General features: G+C 46.9%; 1 protein-coding gene across 1 annotated transcript in view; it reads left to right on the top strand.

Annotated features, from left to right (window-relative positions):
- PLCG2 (phospholipase C gamma 2) overlaps window positions 1-18,729 on the top strand; it is a 218,497-nt gene that overhangs the window by 26,315 nt on the left and 173,453 nt on the right. The window contains exon 2 of the mRNA XM_017888218.1: window positions 3,437-3,677. Within this exon, the coding sequence (XP_017743707.1) occupies window positions 3,485-3,677 (193 nt within the window). The 5' untranslated portion in view covers window positions 3,437-3,484. The remainder of the gene's footprint in view (window positions 1-3,436; window positions 3,678-18,729) is intronic.

Here is an 18,729-nt window from a genome sequence, read left to right as displayed (position 1 = left end):
TTTTTTTTTTTTTTTTTTTTTTTTTAAAAAAAAACAACAACGAAAAAGCAGAAGCAAAATGGAAGTTGCTGTGATGGCTGGTGCACTCCCCTGGGGTCAAGGCCTTGGAGACCTCCCTGCCATAGTTGCTAAAGCATGGCACGCCGGAGGCCTGAGCTGGGTGCTGGCAGGATTTGAATGGTGGACTCCAAGAATCTTATGGCCATGAAGATCTGTTTCCAATTGTATCTCATGAGCTCGTTCATGTTCTTGTATCTCATAAGCTTCTTTAGAAGGGCATTTCGTGAGATACAGGAACCCCAAACCAGCAATCAAAGAAGTTTTTGTCTCCTTAGTGCTCTCTGCATGGTAAGCCAGTACAGGATTTCATCCAAAATCCCATAAAACAATTCTGTTAAAATGGGGCACAGGCAAATACTTGAGTGGTAAGGTCCCTCCAATAGTTGAAGGGACGTTACTACTGCACCTGACACCACCCTGCAGCAACCGAGAGGATACAGTGTTTTCAAAGGAACGGTGTCAGCCACTGTACGTAAGAGTGTAAATTCCACCCCTGCTCTTTTAGGGCAACCTGTGAGCAGGTATTAAAAAAAAAATTGGTGAGAGGCAGCATGGAAGAGCTGGTGTTTATGGCTGAGCTGATCCACTGGGCTTCCAAGCTGGAAGTAACTGGAACCCTGGGGAAGGTTAAGTTCAAGGCCTTCCCAGATCCAGGGCAGGAAATAACTGAGGAACCTGGTCCCTTCCTGGTTTCTGTCTAATTGAAGGTGTTACAATGGGGCTTGTATTTCCTACTTATGTTCCAGTGGACAATGACCTAGAGACCTGGGAGTGTGGAACTCCAGGATGCATGGCTGGGGACAGTCAACATAGTGAAGAGTTTTGTGGTTGGCACCTGGGTCAAATCCAGTTTCAGCTACTTTCTATCTGTGTGACCTTGGATAAGTCCCTTAACCTCTTTTGAGAGGGGCAAGTACTGGCAAATCAGTTAATATCTGGCCAAATTCTGCCACAGGGTTCTGGACTGGGGGCTTGGGACTCAGGTGAGGGTTTTGATCTTTGTGCTGCCACAGGTCTACGTGACTTTGATTAAGTAATGTGACCTCTTGGGATTTCAGTTTTCCCCTGCAGTATTTCCCATTGAGATAAATAACATGAACCAGACATGACGGGTGCTTGGCACCTGGGGAGGGGCCCAATAAATGGCTGCTTAACAGGGATAAAGTAGGCCATGGGGGCACCTTGTTCATCCCTTTGTCCTGGGTAATGATCAGGAAGTTGTTTTAGGTTTCTCCTGATAAGGTAAGATGCACATTAACTCTCAGCAGGGTATTTAACATACTCTGTTCTGCCTCGCGGTCTTTGCTTAAACTTCAAGCCAGTTCCTCCTGCTTCGTCTTTTTTGGAAGATTGAATTCAGATGCCTGCTTTTTTCCCCTGAAAACTTTTTCTGAGTCCTTTAAGTGCCTAGCCCCACTCCAGATTAAATTTAGGGGCCCTTCGTGATGCTGTCTGCCCGCTGCCTCCCCATGCATGCTTCTGCTGCTGCACTTGTAACCACATTAGAATTCTCAGTTAATTAGTCTGTTTCCACCTGGGCACAGGGCAGGTGTAATTATCTCCTGTTGCTGGTATGGTTGGCCGAAGAGGTGCCTTTGGTATGGGTGTGCAGTAGAGGGAGGTGGGGGCAAAGGGCAAATCCTGAGCCCCTCCCCATTCCCCTCATTTGCATCCTAGTCCCCAGCTCAGTGCCTGGCACAGAGTTGACATTTGATTAATGCCTTCCCCAGTGCCTGATTAATGTTAACTGAGACCCTGCTAAATGCTGCAGGCTGTGCATACCTTGTAGCTTTTCGTCCTCCCAGCCGCCCCTTGTGGACATTTAACTTCCATTTTACAGATGAGGGAACCTAGGCACAAATTCAGAGCAGCTTGGCAGGAGGCTGAGCCGGGCTGGAAGCGCAGACAACCCTGGCTGAACACCAGCTTCTCAGAACTCCTTCCTCTTTAGATCCTGGAAAGGTCTCTCTAGTGCTACTCTGTAACCTTGAGAGCTACAGAGTAACAGCTCCAGGCATCTACAGGGACTTGGAGGGAAAGAAGGAGATAAGAAACAGAAAAAATAATGGTAATTTTAACAATAGCTTAATCTAATGAGTGCTGACTTTGCATCATTGTTTTAAGGGCCTGAGATACATTATCTTGTTTAAGCCTTACAAACACATTTAGATGGTGGATACTGTTACCTTCTTTTGTGGGATTGGAAATGAGCCCAGAGGATCTAAGTGACTTCTTGTAGTGGCTGCAGCGTAGCTGGCAAGGGGGTCCCTGGTGGCTCAGCTCCAGGGCCTGAGGAGCTCCCTCACTCTAAGTCCTATTTTGGGGGCAGGCAATGTGTTTCTGGGGATTTGGGAGGCAGAATAAGGGGATGGTACAGAGTGAGGGCTCAGGGAATGACTATGGATTTTGAGCAGAGGAGTGACATGATTTGATTTATGTTCTAAGAGGATCTTTCTGGCTCTGGGTTTGAGAATTAACCCTAGCAGGTCAGGGAAGAAGTGGGGAGACCAGGATTAGAATAGTTCAAGTATGAGATCCTAGGAGGAGCCGGTGAAAGGGTGAGGTGCATTGGAAGTGGCCATGAGAGAGTCCACGAAAGGATTCCTCCAAGATCTTGGGCCCAAGCACCTCTTTGACACCGCCCACTAGCATAAACAGCAATCAAGGACACCTGCTAGGTGCTGGGCATCACCCCAGGTGCTTTGCTGGTGCATTTCTGAACACTCCCGTTTTAAAAAGGCTGAAACTGAGGCACAGAGAGGTCAAGCAGTCTACGCAGAGCCACACAGTCAGCAGGAACCTTCTCTGGGGTTTGAACTTGAAGCTTCCAAGAGCTGACATTTCCTGCCTTTTATCCTCATTTCTATGCAGAGGAACCATTTTCCAAGGTCTCCATGGACGATTCTGAAGGTTTGGTTTGTTTTTGTTGATTTCATTTTTTGTGTGTGTTCTTAGTTTTGCTTAGGAAGTAAAGAGATGGTTAGCAATCTCTAGAAAGGATAGAGAAGGATATTGGAGATCAGGGGTGAGAGGTAGGAGCCAGGCTGGGCTGTTTTGGCTATTCAAATATTCTGTAGGATAAGAGTGGCTGGGGAGAGAGGAGGTCACTGCCAAGCCAGGGTGATTTGGTTATTCAAAGCCCAGGTAACGGTGGGGTCCTTGGGGCCAGGGGCTCTTCTCACACTTCAGTTTCCATTTAAACCTCTGTGTCCTGCCTGAGCTCTCTGAGTGGCCAGCAATGCCTTGCCACTAGAACCTCCTCCTAAAACTTATCCTGATTGACATGAGACAGGATTTTGGTTCCTGAAGTTCATGCCCTGTTACCTAAATCCCCTCTGTACTAAAGTCAGTTCACTCTTTAATTCTGCCCTTTCAGCCTCCTGATTTGTCCTGATTCCTTCCTTCCTCCCTGGAGTGGCCCACAATGTCCACCATGGTCAATGTGGATTCCCTTGCGGAATATGAGAAGAGCCAGATCAAGAGAGCCCTGGAGCTGGGGACGGTGATGACTGTGTTCAGCTTCCGCAAGTCCACCCCTGAGCGGAGGACCGTCCAGGTGATCATGGAGACGCGGCAGGTGGCCTGGAGCAAGACCGCTGACAAGATCGAGGGCTTCTGTGAGTACTCACTGGGTGGGGCATTGTGGCCCGTCCTCTGGGGCCCTGGCCTGAGCACCTGTCCACCTTCCTATCTTGTCATTACTGTGGTTGTTGTTGGTTTGATGTGTTCTTTTATTCTAAAAATGAAAGCATTGCCAGTTTGTGTGGGACGCTGATGAGGTTTACAGCAGGTGGAGGAGGTTCAGCCAGGACAGCTCTGGTGAAATAACAGAAGCCGGGGTCAGCCAACTTGGAAACGACATTCGGGCAGCCCTCCTTGCCTGGTGGGTCTGTCCCCTATGTGACAGCATCAGGGATCGTCTGCTTCCCACAGCTGGTCGAGTCGTCTGTCCTCTTAAGGGCTAACTAGCCCAAGCTTGCAGAAACTCATAGCTTGGTCACCAAATGCTACCGTGTTTTACTGCACACCACAGCAGTGAGGTGCCTTCGCTTTAGTCTCCAAGCAGGGAGAGTGAGTTGTTGAATGTTTTGTAGCTTTCAAATGCAGGTCTAGTCCTGGCAGAGGTGTCCTTCCTCCCCCACCTCCTTTAGATTGGTCTGTTGGTTCAGATCCTAAAGTTTCTAAGACTGTTTTTAACTAATAAAGGCACTTAAGCAATTTTCAGTTGCAAAGATTTGCTCTAATTTGTGTTTTGAATTAACTAGTTTTTAATTGAAATAGATATTCCTGGGGGTTAAGGAGTCAACTCAAATGTTTCTCCTCCCCAGCCCCTAATCCATGCTACTGAGGCAAGCTCATTACAAATTACTTTTATCTTCCAGAAATAGTCTATGCTTGCATAATGTGTGGGTTAAAAAAATGGGAACTCCTGTACACTTCTGCACCTTGACTTCTTTTTGTTAATTAATAATGATGTTGGCAGTGGTTTCTTATCAGCACACATTGATCTCATTCTTTCTTTGACACATGACATGTAATGGCACAGGCCTCAATGTAACAGTTTAACTCCAGAGACGAGCATTTTGTGCTATTTCCAGGCTTTTCTTATTAGTCGAGGTGACTATCGTTGTACTCTTTTTTTAAACAAATTTAATGTTTTTGAGACAGGGTCTCTTTCTGTTACCCAGGATGGAGTGCAGTGGCATGATCATGGCTCACTGCAGCCTCAACCCCCTGGGCTCCAGTGACCTTCCCGCCTCAGTCTCCCAAGTAGCTGGGATCATAGGAATGCACCACCATGCCTGGGTAATTTATTTTAATTTAATTTAATTTAATTTAATTTTTTTTTTTTTTTTTTTTTGTAGAGATGGGATCTCGCTATGTCTAGGCTGGTCTCAAATTTCTGTGCTCAAGTGATCCTCCCTCCTTGGCCTCCCAAAGCATTGGGATTATAGGCATAAGCCACCTCATCCAGCCTTGTACTCTTTTTTTTTTTTTTAAATAATAGTTTTATTAAGACATAATTCACATAATATACATAGCATTCACCCATTGTATGCAGCATGTATAGTGTGGTGGTTTTAGTATATTTATATATATGTACAAGCACCACTACCATCAAATGTAGAACATTTGTATCACCTCAAAATGACACCCAATAACTTTCACCATCGCCCCATCCCCTCATCCCCCCTACCAGACGTAAGCCACTATTAAATTTAATTCTGTTTCTATAAACCTCCCTGTTCTGGACATTTCATAGAAATGGATCATATATATGTGGGCTTTTGTGACTAGCCTCTTTGACTCAGCGTTTTTCAAGGTTCATCCTCTTGGTTGCATGGATCAGAAATTTCCCTTTTTATGGCAGAATCATGATACATTGTATGGATATTCTACAATTTATGTAGTCAATCATCTGTTGACGAACACTTGGGTTGTTGCCACCCTTTGGCTAATATAAATAGTGCTGCTAAGAATGTTTCCCTACAAGTTTTTGTGTGGGTGTCTGTTTTTATTTCTTTTGGGTATATACCTAGGAGTGGAATTGCTGGGTCTTACGCTAACTCAGTTTCATCATTTTAGGAACTGTCAGACTGTTTTCCCAAGTGGCTGCACCATTTATATTCCCTTCAGTGATACAGAAGGGTGATCCTTGCATTATTCTTCATGTGTATGTATGGGTGTATCCGAAGGACAGCTTCCTGGAGGTTTATTTCTGAGCTGAAGTGTATGGCATATTTTAACTTTAAAGGGAAATTTGGCAGCACCCCGCAAAAGAGGTTGCCCCACTGTATGTTTCAGCTACAAGGTGTAAAACTACCTGTTGCCTGTACCCTCATCTATGCTGCCTGGCTGCTAAACTTGGCCATCCACAGGTAGATTTTGGTAGCTTGGTGTCATCCTTCATTTGATGTATCCTATCATGAGTGTGATCACATTGCTTTCTGAAAGGCTTCTCCTGGTTTTGGAGCGAAGTGGGTCTGTTGTGGCACAGAGCCAGAGCCCTGATTTGAAACTGCCCATGTGGAGGTAGCCATCTTCCCTCTCCACTGTTTGCATTGGTCAGCTCCACCCCCAGGTGGCCCAGAAACCTGTTGCAGCTGGGGTGACCACCCTCCCTTCCCCCACAAGGGGTGAGAGGGTTGGCACTGCTGGTAAATACAGGTGGGCTACATTGAGAGTGGACTGCAGGTTGTTCCTTTCTCTTCTCAACCTGCCCATCCCAAGCCTAGCTGCCCATCAAACACCCAGGGAGGATCTTGAAAGTATGAGGTATTACCATGGCATGTGTATACACCTAGGCAACCAACCTGAACGTTCTGCACATGTATGCCAGAACTTAAAGTAAAATAAAATAAATATATATATAAAAGAAAGTAGAGCATATTGGAACCTTCTTCTGAATCTCATTTTGATGGGCATGAGATAGGATTTTGGCTTGAAATCTATGCCCTGTCATTTTCCCCTTCTGCTAAGTAATATCACTGCACTCGCTTATGTGGGTGCGTTCTCTTACTCTCGCTCTCTGTTTTAGACACAGGGTCTTGCTCTGTTGCCCAGGTTAGAGTGCAATGCCCTGATCATGGTTCACTGTAGTTGTGAACTCCTGGGCTCAAGTGATCCTCCTGCCCAGTCTCCCATGTAGCTGAGACTACAGGTGAGCATCGCCATGCCTAGCTAGTATTTTAACTTTTGTGTAGATAGGGTCTTGCTATGTTGCCCAGGCTGGTCTCAAACTCCTGGCTTCAAGCGATCCTCCCACCTTGGTCTCCCAAAGTGCTGAGATTACAGACAGGAACTACCATGCCTGGCCTCAATTCATTCTTTTGTGTATCTGTTCAGCCTCTTTGTTTCCTTCTTCTTTCTCCCTGGAGTGACCAAGAATGATGATATTTCACCACTTTGGCTGGGGCGTTGTATTATAATAAATCCCCCAGATGGTCTGGTAACTAGGCAGGTTTCACACTTATGCCACTGGAGAGAAACTGCCCTTCTTTCCCCTTCCCCCTCCTCTCCCTCCTTTTCTCCCTGCCACTTTCTCTTTCTTTCTCCTTCCCTTCCCACCTTTGCTCCTCTCCTTTGCCTCCCCTCTGCCATTTGAATGCCTGCTGTAGGCACTGCCCTAGGCACTAGAGATATAGCAGTTATTAAATTGGATTCAAATCTTCATGGAGCCTATATTGCTTTATCAGATATGAGCAGTGCGGGGCTTGACTTCCAGTGCCATTGGATGAACTTTGCTGTGTGATCTTGGGCAAGTTACCTCCACTCTCTGAACTTTAATTCCCTTATCTGTGGAATGGAAATAACACTGGTGTCTACCCCACAGGGTCATGGTTGGGAAGAAGCAAATGAGAAGATGCATCAGAGAGGCTCAGCTGAATTCATAGCATGTGACAGGCACTCAGTTGTTGGGAACCACCACTGTCGTGATTTTTGCTGTTGTTGCTAACTAGTAGAGTCCAGCCTGTGTAGGGAATTAAAGTCTTGCTTAGGGGTTTGGACTGCGGGGGAGTAGGGTCCATTCTCAGGTTTTCAGAAGAAGGACGACGTGATTGGATTTGCATCTTTGAGCACACTGTGGAGGTCCTGTTTGAGATGACGTTGTTGGTGGAGGTCCTGTTTGAGATGACGTTGTTGGTGGAGGTCCTGTTTGAGATGACGTTGTTGGTGGAGGTCCTGTTTGAGATGACGTTGTTGCTGAAGTGACAAGGAAAGCCAATTATGTGTGAAGAGCTTATAGATGGTCCTTCCCCCTCACACCTTGAGAGAGCAGGCCTTCAGGCCCTGGGTGGGGACTGTCAGTGTCACCGCTCAATCTCCTGCTGAGAAGGGTGACATTTCATCTCAAGAAGAACTCCCAGCTCTGGCAATTCATTCACGGGGTTCTGGTTAGCAGGAACATGCTGATTACTATGGGGTCTTCAGGGGCAGGTGCACATGAGAGGAGCACCAGCACGTGGTTTTGGAATAGTTGGCAAGTGGTGTGTGACTTTTGGACAGGTGTTACAATCCCTCTGCAGCCCTGGGTAAAACACTGGATCCTACTGTCTAAAGCAGTGCGTGGTTGTCAACCAGGGTGATTTTTGCCTCCTCCTCCCTACTCCAAGGTAGGGGGCATTTGGCAATGTCTGGAGATGTGTTTGATTTTCTCACCTGGGATACAGGGTGCTGCTGGCATCCAGTGTGTAGAGGCCAGAGAGGCTGCTAAATGTTCTACAGTGCCCAGGACAGTCCCCACTACAGAGAGTGATCCAGCAAACATGTCAGTGGTGCAGGAGTTGAGAAACTGCCGTAGAGTCATGTGTTTGCTTTGCTCACAGCAATAAAATGTCACTGGGTAAAATAGGGTTTTGCTCTGAACCCTGTTTTGTTGGAACTTTCTCATTTGTTCAGCACATGTTTGCCATCATATTGAGTGCTAAACTCTTCAGAGAGAGGGAGGAGGAAGAATGGAGTCCCAGCCTGCAAGAGGGGGAGACAGACTCAAACTCACCCTTGCAGGATTGCGTGCTTAGTACCATAGTGGAAGTTTTCATTGGGTATGGTATGAGGAGGGAAGGCTTTTGTCCATTGGGGTGTGGGGGAGATGGTGAGGAATGGGGAGGGCTCATTGTGGAAGAGCTGCTTGGGTGGAGTTGAGACAGATTTGCTAGGTAGTTAGGGATGGCTGCCCTGATCCTGTGAGAGTAATGGGTGTCATGTAATATAAACAAGTAGATTTGTGGGTCATAGACCTGGGCAGGGCTAAGCTGGGTGATTCTTCTACTCTTTGTAGCCTGGACTGAGGTCATTTGGTGTCACCTGGCCTCAAAGGTTCCGGAATTTTCACTCATACATCTGGTACCTTAGTGGTGATGGCTGGAAGACTGGGCTTAGCTGAGACTATTTTTTGTTTGTTTGTTTTTGAGATGTAATCTCTGTCACCCAGGCTCGAGTGCAGTGGTACAGCCTTGGCTCACTGCAACCTCTGCCTCCTGGGTTCAAGCTATTCTCCCAGCTCAGCCCCCTGAGTAGCTGGGATTACAGGTGTGTACCATCACATGCAGCTAATTTTTGTATTTTTAGTAGAGATGGGGTTTCATCACGTTGGCCAGGCTGATCCTGAACTCCTGACCTCAAGCGATCTGCCCACCCTGGCTTCCCAAAGTGCTGGAATTACAGGCATGAACCACCACACCCAGCCTCAGCTGGGACTGTTGACCAAATATCTACCATGTGGTGGTCTCAAGCAGAAGAGTCCCAGGCAGAAGCTATAGGCTTCTTACGACAGCCTCATAAATCCTGGGATATCACTTGCACCAACTCAGATCAGTAAGCTCAGCTCAGCTTCAAGGAAAGGAAATTTCTCTCTTAGAGAAGGAATGGCATACACATCGACAGTAGGCAGGAACTGATGGTGGCCACCAGCAGCCAAGCTCCCATATGAACATGTCGACTCTCAATCCTGATTTGTGATGCAAATCCCTGCTCTGCCACTGTATTAGTCCTTTCCTATGCTGCTAATAAAGACATACTCCAGCCTGGGTGCAGTGGCTCACACCTGTAATCCCAGGACTTTGGAAGGCCAAGGCGAGTGGATTACCTGGGGTCAGGTGTAGGGGCTGGGTGTAGTGGCATACGCCTGTAGTCGCAGCTACTTGGGAGGCTGAGGCAGAGAACTGCTTGAATCTGGGAGGCGGAGGCTGCAGTGAGCAGAGATCACATGACTGCATTACCGCCTGGGTGACAGAGCAAGGCTCTGTCTCAAAAAAAAAAAAAAAAAAAGACATACCCAAGACTGAGTAATTTATAAAGGAAAGAGGTTTAATTGACTCACAATATCACAATATGCCTGGGGAGGTCTCAGGAAACCTACAATCGTGGTGGAAGGAGAAGCCTTCTTCACATGGTGGCAGCAAGGAGAACGAGATCTGAGTGAAGGGGGAAGCCCCTTGTAAAACTATCAGCTCTCATGAGAATTTACTCACTATCATGAGACCAGCATGGAGGTAACCGGCCCCATGATTCAGTTACCTCCCACGACACATGAGGATTATGGGAACGACAATTCGAGATGAGATTTGGGTGGGGACACAGCCAGACCATATCAGCCACTTACTAGAAGTGTGACTGGATGCTAATTCTTTCGTTATATTTCTGTGCCTCAGTTTCCATATCTGTCAAGTGAGATAATAGTAGTTTCTGTCTTACTGGGTGAGAATTAAATGGATTTTATTGTATGTACTTTTTAAGATGTGGGAAATATTGTATAATAGAAACTTAATACAATAAGACCAGAAAGAAAAAGAGGCCCCCTGGTGAAGACCCCTAAGGCCTGGCCTCTGGTAGAGAAGACTGAGTCTGAAGCACACCACCTCACTTCCTGGCTTCCAGGTTCCCTGTTGCTTTCCAGGGGTTTTGGATAAGATGATGCTGGGATTCCTTCCATCCCCGGCCTTCTGCATAGAGTTAAGGAGCTGGTTGTCTCTGAATGTAGGGACGGAGCTTGTGGCACTGTTGGGCATGTTAGTTTTCCTTCCTTTCTGAGGGACGCGGTTGAGCAGTCTCTGGGTGGAAAGGGGTCTGCTCTGGGGCCTTTCTGAGTTGAGCCCTAGGTGTCCTCTTGCATCTTGTCCATTTGAGAGGCTTGGATTTTGTTTCAGGAGCCAATGTGGTGCCACCTGTTTGTGGGTCTGGAATTTTAGGGTCAGCTGTGGTGATGGGCCCCTTTGAGGGCCTGGACTGCGTCCATCTTAACTGAATAGGCTTTTTATCCTGCCACTTTCACTTTTGCTTAGGCATATTTTCTCTGTCTGCTTATTTTTGGCAAGTTGTGGCTGCCCATGAGTGAGGGATTCTCAAACGTGGGAGCTGTCTCTTTCCTTAGTATTAGGTTCTTGGGGTTCCCACTTAATAATGGTAATAGTGATACCATTGATGACAGCCTCTTCTCATGAATGCTCACTGTGTCCTAGTCTCTGTGAAAGCACATCAAAGAGAACTCCTTAATTCCCACAGTGGTCCAGTGAAGGGGAGCTATCCCTGCTTTTTCATGAAGAGATTGAGTCTTGGGGAGATGAGGTGACATGTCCAAGTTTAGGAAAGGGCAGAGCTACAATTTGAACTTGTTTTTCCTACTCTCAGTCTCAAGTCTTCTTCCTGTTCTGTGTTGTTTTCTTCTCCTAAATTATCTCAAAGATGTATCAGTTGTGTGTGTCATGAACACCCTGCCTGAGACCAGGCAGCTTCGTTTAGACTTTCTTCGTGACAGCAGGATGGAAACACATGAATTCCTTATGTGTGCAGAGGACTTGCTCTGCCAGGTGTTGGAAGTACCAAGAGCAGGGAGACGCGGTGCTCATCCTAGAGGTGCCGGATTAGTGGGGAGATGGGGGATACTAGGAAAAGACCACAAACACAGCCTGGAAAAGTGCTGTTGTGGACAAGGGTGCCGAAGCGAGAGTTTGCTGTATTTTGGCTCATCCTGAAATCCACTCTTGGACTTCTTTTCATGGAAAAAATGAAAGTTTTTGAAAGTTGTTATTTTATCAAAATGTTTTTGAAATAAATGTGAAAATACTACTACTACTACTACTACTACTACTACTACTACTACTACTACTACTAAATGAATAATAATATTTTCTTGCTGGCATCTCCTAAGAAGAAATCCATTGTCTGAGGGTGGTCCCCAAGCTCCTACAGTGAAGCATCTCATCAGAAATAAGACCCAACCAATGCCTGAAGTGCCCATAGACTTATTTGCCTTTCAGTTATTGGTATGCGGTGATGGTATAAAGAAAGGCCATCAAATCCTGGCCCTGCCACTTGGTAGGGGTGTGAACTTGGGTCTCTCATGTCACCTCTTTGGGCCTCCGTTTCCTCATCTATACAATGAGAAGAATTGAAGAACACACCTCATAAGACTCTTGTGAGAAGTAAATGACGTGATATAGGTAAAATGCTTCAATAGTGTCTGGCACACTTAAGATGTGCTTAAGTATTTTTTGCTCTTGCTGTCATTGTCGTCATCATCATCATCATCATCATCCAGTGTAAAGGCAGATGGCATTATAGAAAGGATGGGATAAGTACTACATCTTCCTTTTATGTGAGGATTTTCCTTCCTACACCCAAGGGATTGTCCTGCACCCCATAGGGCATGTGTCCTCTATATTGGAGCCTGCCAGTGTGAAAAGTAGAGTTGACCTTTTTATTCTTGATGTTGCTATAGCCCTACTCTTATGCTGGATAGTTGAGGAATTGCTTGTCTTGTTATTCAAGAGTCGTCTTCTATCCTGGATGACAACCTTAGAATATTCTTAGAATTTGTTCTTTTGTTGATTTAGCAAATACTCAAAGAGGACCTGATGTGTGTTGGGCAATGTGCTTGTCACTGGAGATAAAGTAGGGAACAGGACCCTGAAGATCTCTAGAGGATCTTACAATCTTGTAGGGAAAGCAGAAAAAGCCAAAGTAACACATTCAATCATGTTGGATTGTGATGGATGCTAGCAAGGAAAGGAACCGGGTACTGTAATAAAGAGTCATTAGCCAGGAACACTAGCTTAGCTGGGGAAGGCCTTAGGGTGGCCTCTCTGTAGAGGTGACATTTGAGCTGAGACTTGAAGCATGAGAAGGAGGGAGCCATGGAAGCTCTGTGGGGAGAGCATTCTGGTATAGGGCATAGCAACAAAGCTTTCCTATTAGTGAAGGTAGCCTAACTGCAGTAACAAGTTATTTCTTCCTATAAGTTTATCTCTCAAGTCATGATCCAGTGGGATTGGGGGGTGGGACTCTGCTGTCTGATCACAATGGGACTCTGTGCTATCATCTCCAAAGGTGTTGGAGGCTACCACAGAATCCTTTGACCACTGCATGGAGGAAGAGGAAGAGCGGCGGATGGCTCAGGGGGTTGGAGGTTTCTATGGGCCATACCTGAAGTGGATGTATCTCTTTCCTCCCACCTGCTTTATTTTTTTCCCCCAAGAGACAGGGTCTTGCATATTGCCCAGGCTAGAGTACAGTGGTGTGATCACAGCTCACTGCAGCCTTGAGCTCCTGGGATCAAGTGATCCTCCTGCTTTGGCCTCCCAAAGTGCTGGGATCACAGGCATGAGCCACTGTGCCTGACCCTTTCCCACCTTCTAATGAACAGACTTTGGCATGTGACCAAGTGCAAAGGATGCTGGGAAACATGCCCTAGCCACATGCTGGAAGAACAGGACTTAAGTTGGGGGGCATCCTTCCAGGCTCTTATGCAACCCCTAAGTTTGGAGGGTACAGAGGCAGCTGTAGGTGCCCCAGTGAAGGCTGATAAGTAGGACGATTGTAAGGGTTTGGGGGTCTTGTAGGAATCCAGGAGAATGAACAGTCTCATTGCTGGGCTGCATGGAAACGGAAGTGGTGAGCCACTGGCACTGAGGACTTTCCCGTCTGTAACAAGAGCTGCTGATGGCAATGTCTCTTAGCCTCATCTGCCCTCTTGGGTGTCTCTCACAGCTGTGGCCCTCCCCTCCCCAGCACAGCCTGTCTCCAAACCTTGGTTTTCTGTTGCTACCCCATCAGTGACAGCTTTGGTTTTGCAACCTCCCAAGGATGGACTCCAGAGAGAGAGGTCTCCTATGGGCCTTGCCTTTTGAAGCCAGCGCACATGAGTGACCTGCTTTGGAGACCAGTATCCCCTGGCACGACCAGTCTTTCCTGGGCATGGGGATGGATTGGATGTGGTCTCCTGTAAGAAGATATCGTCTGGCTCCTTCTGGGCTGTGGTAGGTGCCTGTTACGATTGAATTGTCCTTACCAGTTTCATATGTCAAGGTCCTAATCCCCATTCTCAGAATGTGATCTTATTTGGAAAGAGGGTCTTTGCAGATGTAATTAGTTGAGATGAAGTTATAATGGAATACAGTGGGCCCTAATCCAGAATGACTGGTTTCCTTATGAGAAGAGGAGAGAGACACAGGGAGAGAAGGCCATGTGTAGACAGACACAGAAATCTGAGTCATGCATCTGCAAGCTAAGGAACACCAGGGGTTCTCCCTCGGGAGGAACCAGTCTCGCCGACACTTTGATTTTGGACTTCTGGTATCCAGAACTGTGAGACAAATGTCTGTTGTTTAAGTCACCCAGTTTTTGGTATTTCGTGAGTGGCAGGCCTAACACACAAATGCACTCTCATGTAACAGGGGCCTAAGGGCAATGGGGTGAGTACAGGGATTGACCTACCCATTTGGTCACTGATACTGTGGATGGGTTGTGGTTTGTCATCATGGAATTTAAGAGCCCTTGCTTTCTTCCATGCGTCATGTTATTTTCTAGCTGCGTTCGTTCTGGCCTGGGCCCTGAGGGTGTAAGAGGGAATACAGTATAGTGGGTAAATGAGGGAGGCAGCATTTGTCCTTAGAAATAGCACCAAGTTCTGGGAATGCAGGTATATTTGGAGTTCCTGACAAGTCAGTGCAGGTCCAATGTCTTAGGGTTTGTGCTGAGTTGGGGGAGGGATCTAGTTAAAGATGTCCCTTGCTGAATCATTTTGAAAAAAAAAAAAAAAAATTATCTCCACCACCTGCCCCCAGTCCGTCTTAGATATAAACATAGGTTTTTGCATACCAGGCTTGCAAAATGATGTGTTGTGATTTGTCTTGATGAAGAGACCTAGGTGCTGGGCAGTTTGGAGTTGAAATCAGAAATCCTGGGGTTGACTTTTCCTGCTTTCATGCAAGGCGTGATCTTGGGGCCAGGTCTTCGGCAGTCCTGACCCACAGACTATGCGTGCTGGGAGGCCAGGGACCCTGTCCATTCTGCTCATCGGGGGGACTTCCCAGCACCTGGCCCATATCTGGCTCGTGCTCCTCAGATACCTGGTCAACAAATGAATCAGGAAAAGGCCCTGGCTGCCCCTTTCAGCGCCGGACTTCCCATTGCTCCCTAACCATGGCAGTATCTGAGGTTGAGATAGGGCATCTCTGTGACAACTTCCTCTTTAACCATACACCATCACCATGGCTCCACTCTTGGTCCTGGCACTTAGTCACCATGTGACTTTAGGCAATCTACTTGGCCTCTTTGAGTCTCAGTTTTCTTTTGTCTTTTTTTTTTTTTTTTTTGAGATGGAGTCTCACTCTGTCCCCAGGCTGGAGTGCAGTGGCACAATTTCAGTTCGCTGCAAACTCCGCCTCCCGGGTTCAAGCAATTATCCTGCCTCAGTCTCCTGAGTAGCTGGGATTACAGGTACCCTCCATCTTGCCTGGCTAATTTTTGTATTTTTAGTAGAGATGGGGTTCCATCATGTTGGCCAGGCTGGTCTTGAACTTCTGACCTCAAGTGATCTACCCACATTGGCCTCTCAAAGTGTTGGGATTACAGGTGTGAGCCGCTGTGCCCAGCCTTAGTCTCAATTTTCTTATCGATAAGATGGGGTAATAGTGGAGCTCACCCCATCAGATCACTGGTGGGATTAAATTTGTAGGTGATCGTCACATGTCCAGTATGTACTTAACACAGGGTGCCTCCCACCCATGCTGCCATATGTCTCCTCAGGCAGCAGGTGCTTGCATTTGTGTTTGCGTGGGGTATATGGGATAGGCCGAGACATAGCTCGCATGTGTAGGGGGTGTCCTCCTCCTGCTCTTCTGTAGCACACAGCTAGGGGTCTTCTAGGGAAAAGGGCCCTTGGATCTGAGCCTGGATAGAAAAGCAGCCCAGCTCTTCTGGGAGGCTGGGGAGGCCTGGGCTTGGAGAAGGAGCGTCGACAGGGTGATGGTGAAGTTCTGGAACTAGAATCAGTGGTGATGCCACTTCACAGCCTGGGGGCCTCTCCACTGTCACAGCGTCGTTGTGAAGAAGCTATAAGGTGCTGCTTTCATTTACACAAGTTGTGCTGGTGGCCAGGGGTAGGCGAGAGTTTTGGGAGGTGAAGTATCTGTGTGTGTGAAGAAGGATTTTGTTCTGAGAAAGAAAGAAATGGGAACTTACTAATTTGTAGAATGGAAACTAGCAAAATTAGGCAGAGCATGGTGAAAGCATGTGCAGCAGGAAGAGGAGACCCCACAGAACTCAGAAGAGGTGGAGGAGGGGCTGTCCCCCTGGCCTCGGACTTCAGGGATCCCACTGCGTCTTCTCTGCTCCTGCTTGGGCTGGATTTCATCGGCCAGGTGTCTCCCTCCTCAGGACTTCCAGCCACTCCAGGCTGTCCCTGGCCTGCCACCAGCCTCCGCCAGTGGGAAAAGCCCCTACACCAGCCAGTGGCACGGCTGAAGGAGGCCCGTGTCCCTGGGGAGGCAAGAAGGGCCCAAGCCCAGGGTGGTGGAGAGTGAACGTTACACCAGTTTCCTGTTTAGACAGCTCTGGGCCGCTTCCCTCCGGCCTTGCATATTTCTCCTAATTAAAACAACTGCTTTTTCCCCCTCATTATAGAAGTAATATACATTCATTAGTAGACACATTTTAACCTACTTCTGGGTGAGAAAAACAACCCTTTAGCCTGAGCCTCTCGAGTAGCTGGGATTACAGGTACCCTCTACCTCGCCTGGCTAATTTTTGTATTTTTAGTAGAGATGGGGTTCCACCATGTTGGCCAGGCTGGTCTTGAACTTCTGACCTCAAGAGATCTGCCCGCATTGGCCTCCCAAAGTGTTGGGATTATAGGTGTGAGCCACTGCGCCCCACCACCCAGACAGATGTGTGTTAACACCTGGTGTCCAGATCTTTTTTCCCCACAAAACATATTCACAAGACATTTTCACAACATGTAATGCTTTCGCAATGTACTTTAGTAATCTGCCTTTTTCATTTTGTGCTACATTGTGACCATCTTAGTATTATAATTAACTATTTTATTTTAGTTAAGTGAATTAATTTTTTGAGGCAGGGTCTTGCTCTGTCGCCCAGGCTGGAGTGCAGTGGTGTGACCATAGGTCATACTGTAGCTTTGAACTCCTGGCCTCAAGAGATCCTCCCACCTCGGCCTCCCAAAGTGCTGAGATTACAGGTGTGAGCCACTGAGTCCAGCCTGTTATTAACTTTTTTTTTTTTGAGACGGAAGTTCTTCGCTCTGTCACCCAGGCTGGGGAGTGCTGTGGCCGGATCTCAGGCTCACTGCAAGACTCGCCTCCCGGGTTTCACGCCATTTCTCTGCCTCATGCTCCGAGTAGGCTGGGACTAAGGCGCCGGCCACCTCCGCCGGCTAGCTTTTTTGTAGTTTTTTTTTTTTTATTTAGTAATGAGCACGGGGTTGTCACATTAGCCAGGAAGGATGGTCTCCATCTCCTGACCTCGTGATCCGCCCGTCTCAGCCTCCCAAAGTGCTGGGATTACAGGGTTGAGCCACTGTGCCCGGCCATTATTAACTATTTTAAACGTTGATGTTGGTTTAGAAAATAATATGACAAACTCCACATACTCAAGAGCAAAGGATCTAGGGTCTGACTGCCTGGGTTCAAATCTTGGCTATGCCTCTTATCAGATTTGTGGCCATAGACAAGTTACTTAGCTTTTCATTGCATTCATCTGTAAAATAGAATAATAGTGGTACCTATTACACTGGACTCTCATGAGGATTAGGGGAGTATGTATCATACTTTGGGTATCACAGTACCTGGCAAATATCCCAAGCACTCAATAAGAGCTACTATTGCTATTATCACTATTTTTTGAATTTGCTTTTATTGTAAGTTCTGGGATACATATGCAGAATGTGCAGGATACATAGGTAAATGTGTGCCATGGTGGCTTGCTGCACGTATCAACCCGTCATCTAGATTTTAAGCCCCGCATGCATTAGCTATTTATCCTGATCTCTCTTCCATCCTTCCATCCATACCCTGCCCCCAACAGACCCTGGTGTGTGTTGTTCCTCTCCCTTTGTCCATGTGTTCTCCTTGATCGGTTCCCACTTATGACTGAGAACATGCAGTGTTTGGTTTTCTGTTCCTGTGTTAGTTTGCTGAGGATGATGGCTTCCAGCTTCATCTGTGTCCTTACAAAGGACACGATCTCGTTCGTTTTAAAGGCTGCATAGTATTCCATGGTGTATATGTACCATATTTTCTTTATCCAGTCTATTGTTGATGGGCGTTTGGGTTGATTCCCTATCTTTGCTATTGTGATACTATTGCTATTATTATTATTTCCAACCGTCTATGATAGGCAGAATAAAGGCTCCCTGCCCCCAAAAGGCCCTTTTCTTAATCCCTGGAGCCTGTGAATATATTACTTTATACGGCAAATTGATTGAACAGATCAATTTGAACAGATTGAACAGATCTTGAGATGGGGAGATGATCCTGGATTATCTGGGTGGATTTGAAATCACAAAGGTCCTTGCAGGAGGGAGGCAGGAGAGTCAGAGTCAGAGTGAGACTGGAAGATGTACCAGCTGGCTCTGAAGATGGAGGAAGGGCCATAAATCAAGGAATGCAGGTGGCTTGTGCAAGCTGGAAAAGGCAAAGGAACTCATTCTCCCCTAGAGGGTCCAGAGAGAGCTTGTCCCAGTGACATCTCGATTTTAGCCCCATGAAACTCACGACTTTTGGATTGCTGACCTCCAGAGCTGCAAGATAGTCAGTTTGAGTGAAGTTACTATGCATGTGGGAATTCATTAGAGTAGCAATAGAGAATGAATACCACCCCAGCAACCAACCTAGATGAGTTGTGATATTTGCTTTGGATCTTTTTTTTTTT

This window comes from Rhinopithecus bieti, unplaced genomic scaffold (genome assembly GCF_001698545.2).
Source record: "Rhinopithecus bieti isolate Rb0 unplaced genomic scaffold, ASM169854v2 scaffold_17826, whole genome shotgun sequence".
NCBI classification, from domain to species: domain Eukaryota; kingdom Metazoa; phylum Chordata; class Mammalia; order Primates; family Cercopithecidae; genus Rhinopithecus; species Rhinopithecus bieti.
The sequence above is the reverse complement of the archived record's forward strand: the minus strand, read 5'-3'. Positions and strand labels throughout refer to the sequence as shown.